General features: G+C 33.1%; 1 protein-coding gene across 1 annotated transcript; it reads left to right on the forward strand.

Annotated features, from left to right (window-relative positions):
- Nucleotides 1-1,755, forward strand: LOC104905593 (uncharacterized). The gene has a single exon (XM_010694181.4). The coding sequence runs from the start codon at nt 176-178 to the stop codon at nt 1,589-1,591; it is 1,416 nt and encodes a 471-aa protein (XP_010692483.1). The 5' UTR covers nt 1-175; the 3' UTR covers nt 1,592-1,755.
- Nucleotides 1,756-6,471: the final 4,716 nt, after the last annotated feature.

Consider the following 6,471-nt stretch of genomic DNA (forward strand, 5'->3'; position numbering starts at 1 on the left):
AAATAGACAAGGACTAATATTTTTAAAAGACCATAACCCAAGAGAGCGAAATAATTCCCGACGGCTTGAATAGTTTGGGTCGCAACTGTTCTTCACCAGTATTTCTGTTGAATTCTGGGATTGGCACCTAGTTTGGTCAGAGATCTACCTCAAATAAAAATTGTCATAGGCAGCCATGGAAGCAGGTACATTCGAATCTCTAATCCCATCACGATATATATCATTTTCTCTTCCAATCAACTCTCTTTCCTGCCCAACTGACTATTTTCACACCCAACTTCTTCAAATTTCTGTTTTTGATTCACCATTATTACCCATTAATCACCCAAAAATAGCAGCCATGTTAGTCCCAAAACACCGTGAAAATGATTGGATTTTCACCACAGAAGCTGGGCATCTCCAGCTTCTGTTGAGTACCCCTGAAATTTCAAGGTTGATATTAATTGGAAATTTACCTAATGGTGATATAAATGTTGGAACTTTATACAAAAGATCATTAGAAAAGTGTCCAAGTTATAGGGAAATGTTGGAAAGAAGTTTATATCCTTTGTTGATGGCTTTGTTACCCAAGGAGATTGCTCAACTGGGTAATTGTCAAGTGCCCTTTTTGAGTTATGAGGATAATGTAATTAGTAGTGTTGTACTTGAGAGGTGTACTGGAATTTGTGTAGGGGAAATGCTGGTTGAAGATGTCGAAATCGAGGGTTCTCGGAGGGAGTTAAGGAGGCGGTTGAGGTTTAAGAGAATGCCCAATTTGATACAGACAGAAATATGCATTGTGCCTATTGGTGTGGATGATACTAGGTTGGATTCTTTATGTATTGAAGGGGTGGAATTTAATCCGGATTTAAGAAAGTTGGTGCATCCTTATTTGGCACCAATGGTGGCTGGTCTTTCTTTAATTGGTGGGTATCTTCAAGAGTGTTTGAAATCCATGGTTAGGCCAAGAGGGCTATGCATTGGTGTTGGAGGTGGGGCATTGCTTAGTTTCCTATCATTGCAATTAGGTTTTGAGGTTGTTGGTATCGAGGCTGATGAAGTGGTTTTGAGGATTGCAAAGCAGTATTTCGGGCTACAAGTCAGTAATAGTATTCAGCTTTGTGTTGGAGATGGGATTGAAATTTTAAAGAAGGTAGCTCTCATTGATAGTGGCAATGAGTCAAATTCCTTGGTTGCTGATAATGTAGGAAAGGATTTTTTCAAGAATAATTTTGAACTTTTTGGGTCTAAATTTCTTTTTATTATGGTTGATCTGGATTCTAGTGATTCTAGAATGGGCATCAGTGCCCCTGCATTGGAGTTTGTACAAAAAGATGTACTTCTAGCAGCCAAATCTTCTCTTTCTGAGCACGGAACTCTAATTTTGAACGTAATTCCTCCGAATAGGTCATTCTACGATATGCTGATACATGAATTGCAAGAAGTATTTGAGGATCTGCATGAGATTGATTGTGGAAATGAAGAAAATTTTGTTCTTATAGCCTCAAAAACAACTGTTTCAATTGATTTAGGTGTTGCTGATAATTCATTTTTGAGAAATCTGAAGTCTGTTATATCAGGGCGATATGTGGATTGTATCAGGAAAATATGAAGTTTATGATATAATATTGTTGTGAGTTTTAACTTCTAATACATCTTTAAGGAGCTGTGATTTGCCTTAACTCCAGTAGCTTTTGTCATGCTGTAAGTGGCAGCAATCTATGCTCCTATTGGTTGTTTCTTTTTAAGTAAGCATAATGCTATATTTGGTCTGCAGTCTGCACCCGATATATATGGCTATATGTAAATTGTAATACTTCCTCCGTTTCATATTACTCGCTACACTTCTCAATTCACGGACTTTTTAGGCAATTTTTGGAGAGAAGAGAGGTAGAGAGTAAAAAGAAAAGAGACCCATGTGAGAGGAGAGAGATAGGGAGAGTTTATTGTCCAAAAAGGAAGTGTAGCAAGTAACGTGAAACTTCCCACAATGGAAAGTGTAGCGAGTATTATGAAACGGAGGAAATATGTGATATTTCGAGTGTATGAGTTGAGCACATGGGACATGAAAATTTGAAGTTGGAGCTCGTCTTTTGTCCTTAAAGGAAAAGAAGATATATTTTTAGTCTGGTATAAGCACTGGTATAAGCATTGGCCAATATTAATTCGCATAAGACCCAATAAGAGAACATACCACCCAATATATTGTGTTTACATCTCCCCAATATCATAAACATCAACTCCAAAACAAGATGCCAACATAATGTTCAAACAACAGTAAAAAAGAAAAGTTAGAATTAAAATCACATAAAAATAAGATAAGGAAAAAGATTACCTTTTTGAACCACAAGCAAAGACAGAATTCACGATGACCTTGTGAGCAGCCAAAAGAGGTGTTTGGATGCACACCAAACAATTCTTAAATGGTTAATGATGTTTTTTTTTTCCAAGAGAACATCTCATTTTTGCCTCTTGCATGAGGCACATTTATCATCGTCAACTGCACCTTTTCTTTAAGTGAATATTGAAGATGTTTAGTCAATTTTCTTGCAGAAGCTCTGACTTCATGATCAACAAAAGTTTTTCGATTGCAACTGCCTTCAACATTAATATCCAAGTAAACCTTACATGTTGAAGTAGATATCGGCATTTGATTCTGAATATCTATCCTAACTTCTTCTGGTTTCTTTGGTCTGCTTTTCCTCTTTTGATAAGCCACTATCGGCTTCTCACAAGAAGACTTATATATACTTTCAAAGTACCACAAATATTTGGTTGTTCTACTTTATTGGAATCATAAATCATAGTAGAGTTCCCCTTTTCAGATTTCTCAACCTAATCTGACTCATCTTCTTGAACACTTTCTTCATACATTGTTGCAATCTCTCTTGTTATTTCAGTTATATTCACTGCAGCATCTTCGTTATGCTCTTTTCTTGCAATACTGTTTTTTTTACTATTGCTTCAACAATAGCATCAACAGCTTCTAAAACTTTAGGATCTTTCCACTATTCTTCATTTTAGTTAAAAGGATTAACTTCCTCCTTTCTATGATCACTATAGTCATTATGTAAATCTGTAGCAGATTTTAACAAACTCTTGACGGCTTGATTGTTTGGAAACATCATGGATGCAATTTGAGACTTTGCTTGAAAGTCAAGCATCGCATGTCCAAGTTTTGTTGCGGCTTCTACAAGATCAAATATACATTTATGCGCAAAAAAGGAGGATAACAATAGAAAAGTACAACAAAAATTAATAATACTAAAATATCAAATAGGTACTTATAAAAAAAAATGCAACATAACACGTAAGGTACTTGAACAATTTCAAAACAAATTCACTGTTATAGGACTCTTCCTCTTGAATTGGACTACTTTCAACCATCTTCTTTGCGCTTGAGTTAACTTTAACAAACAATCACCAACATAAACACTTATTTAAACTAAAATGAACAAGTGAATGTACAAAAACTTCATAAAAAGAGCAAAAAATTTCTAAAATTAGCAAATATTGAGCAAATTTCATTTTTGTTCATTTGTTATAATTAGAGATACTAACATCATATGTATGCAAAATGAGCAAACACTTTATAAAATGAGGAAAACGAACCATAAAATGAGCAAATCTCATTTGTGTTCAAATTGCTAGTATAAAATTCAATAACACCAGGAATATGTAAAATGAGTATAAACAAATATAAAATGAGCAAATCTCATTTTTTCAATTATTTCATTAGGAACAGTAACATTATATGTCTATAAAATCAGCAACTTTTTAAAATGAGCATAACAAACCTTAAAATGAGTAAATGTAAGTCTCCCTTTCTCAATTCCTAGTTCTTCTCGCGTTGCTAACATCTTTGTAGTCCATCCTTTGACAATAGGAGGTTTCCTTTTAATTTGAACATCTTCTAACACAACCCGATTAACGTAAAAGAGCTATAATATGGAATAAATTTAAGTTAAAAACATGAAACATATACTATAAACAGAAGCAAATAGCAAAATTATATAATAACTAGTCTAAACAAGTTCTTTAAATGAGCAAAAAAAAAATCATAAATACCATAAAATTATTTTTATTACCATAAAAATAATAGAGGTCCAACAAAATATATGTTCTCCTTCTCATTCCAATAATGCTTGCCCTAAACTAAGCTAGAAACAATGAATTTGAAGGACTCAATTTGATCAACAACACATAGAGAACTCAAAATTCGATAGTTCACAAACCGGGTCTGATTTCCATTCATGAGAATTGAAACACATAAAACAACAAAAAGTCGCTTAAACATGACAGTATTCCACCATGCTTACTCTCCACCAACCTCTTTGACAACGTAGCAATTGGAATAGACAAACTATTTACACTTGTCATCTTTCAAAGGCTCTTTTTTCAAACTCTCCTTCCTTGATTACTAACCGCTCCTTCTTAATATCTTCAGGATATCTAAACATGTAAAATGAGCAATATCAATTATAATGTACATGAACTCAGTTAACAATAATACAAATTACATTAGCGTTACGAGATAAACACATATAATATTTGAACTATTTTAGAAGTGATTTTTTTTAGTGTCCTAACGCGCACACATGTAACATACATTAATTAGAGGTAAGCTTAAACAAAGTTATGTCCGGTACCAAGACTAATTCCTAACTTTTATAAAACAGCACAAGAAAGTAGTTGTATCAAATGAGAATCATCTGATTACACAAACAAGACATGCAGTCCAAAAAGACACATTACATCACGTACAAGGCTAGACCAAATCAATATAGTTCTTATACCATCAAATTTTCTGTCTAATCTATCATGTGTAGCCACAAAGATGTAAGGCCTGAGTTAACCAAGTTAGACATGTAACATATATAAACTTATTCTCATTTCTAATAGGAACATACATCTTGTTATGAACTTGTTTTGATTGTTGAATGATCTCCTTACTCTTCATCTGACTAGTAGAAATAACCATATGTTCATGTTGTTCACCGATATCAGGCTCATAATTAAGATCACTATCATCTCCATGATAGCTAGAAATCTTGTCACTAGCTTTTGATTGTTGAATGATCTCCTTGCTCTTCATCTGACTAGTAGAAATAACCATATGTTCATGTTGTTCACCGATATCAGGCTCATAATTAAGATCACTATCATCTCCATGATAGCTAGAAATCTTGTCACTAGCTTTCTCATCATCATCCTCAGTTTCATCATCTAACAAAACTAATTTTACAAAAAACTAAATATAAAAAAAGATTCACCCATAATAAAAAGTGAGCAAACAACAAGCTGCTGTCAATATGTTATGCCTATTAAGTCTTGAAATCAATTTCACATAGTAGAGTACAATAATATCAAAACCACCAAAACCACCTACAAAGAGAGAAATACCACCAAAGATTGACCAGTACAGAAGAAGCAAAGGAAAAACTATAGTAGTGATCAGCTTAAAAGTCAGACGGTTCCTTCACCCCAATCACCAACATCACACACAGTATCGATTTAAAGGCTTGGTTAATGTTCCTTTTATTTATTTATCTTCATTATTTGCTAGAAAATCGACCAATACATAAAATTTAGATTTGAAAGAAGACGTGGTTAATCTTGGTTTATGTAGCTTGAACATGTAGTTTCACAGCATATTTCAATAAGGAATAGTTTGTGATATTTGGTAGTTAGTGTTATTGTTTGGATATTTTTCAAGCTGCAGGTGGCCATAGACTACTCTGGATTGATCATTGATGTAGGAGAAAACTCTTATTAGGTTCGATGAGAACTCTACACTAACAAAGTTGTTTGTTACTAGTCTCTGAATTAGAATTCTTGGCAAATTTTCATCATATTGAGTTTGATTTATATCAAGATGTTAATAGTTTCACAGTGATAGAGAAACCTAAGTCCTAAACTATAATGGAACACTACAACTATGTTTTTTGAGGTTTGTCTTTGGTGAGCAGCTGCAAGTTGTTTGCTCATTTTGAGGTTTGTTCTGCTTATTTTAGTAAGTTTTTGCTCATTTTAAAATTATTTCCTCATTTTACATATATCTGATGCTACTGGCCATATGACTAACAATTTGAGCCATGATTAAATTTGCTGATTTTAAAAAGTTTCTGCTCATTTTAAGAAGTTGTTGCACATTTTAAATTTTTTTTGCTCATTTAAGAAGTTGTTACTACAATAGGAAGTTAGATATATTACATTCGTTCGGTTTAATTTGAACTTTTTCCTTCGATTTCTTCACATGAGGCTTTTTATTTTTCTTCCCTACAGTCTCCATTTCAGCTACACAAAACAACACATGATAACTAGACTTAAAAAACAATTTCAACAAAATAAAGAAAATCACAAAAACTAACATATAATAACAAATAATCTAAACCCTAACAATTTCAACAAATTCACAAACACAAGCAAACAATTTTTGATATAAACCCTAACATTTTAAAAATCACAAAAAATGAAGAACGAAAAATACAA

This window comes from Beta vulgaris, chromosome 1 (genome assembly GCF_026745355.1).
Source record: "Beta vulgaris subsp. vulgaris cultivar EL10 chromosome 1, EL10.2, whole genome shotgun sequence".
NCBI lineage: Eukaryota > Viridiplantae > Streptophyta > Magnoliopsida > Caryophyllales > Amaranthaceae > Beta > Beta vulgaris.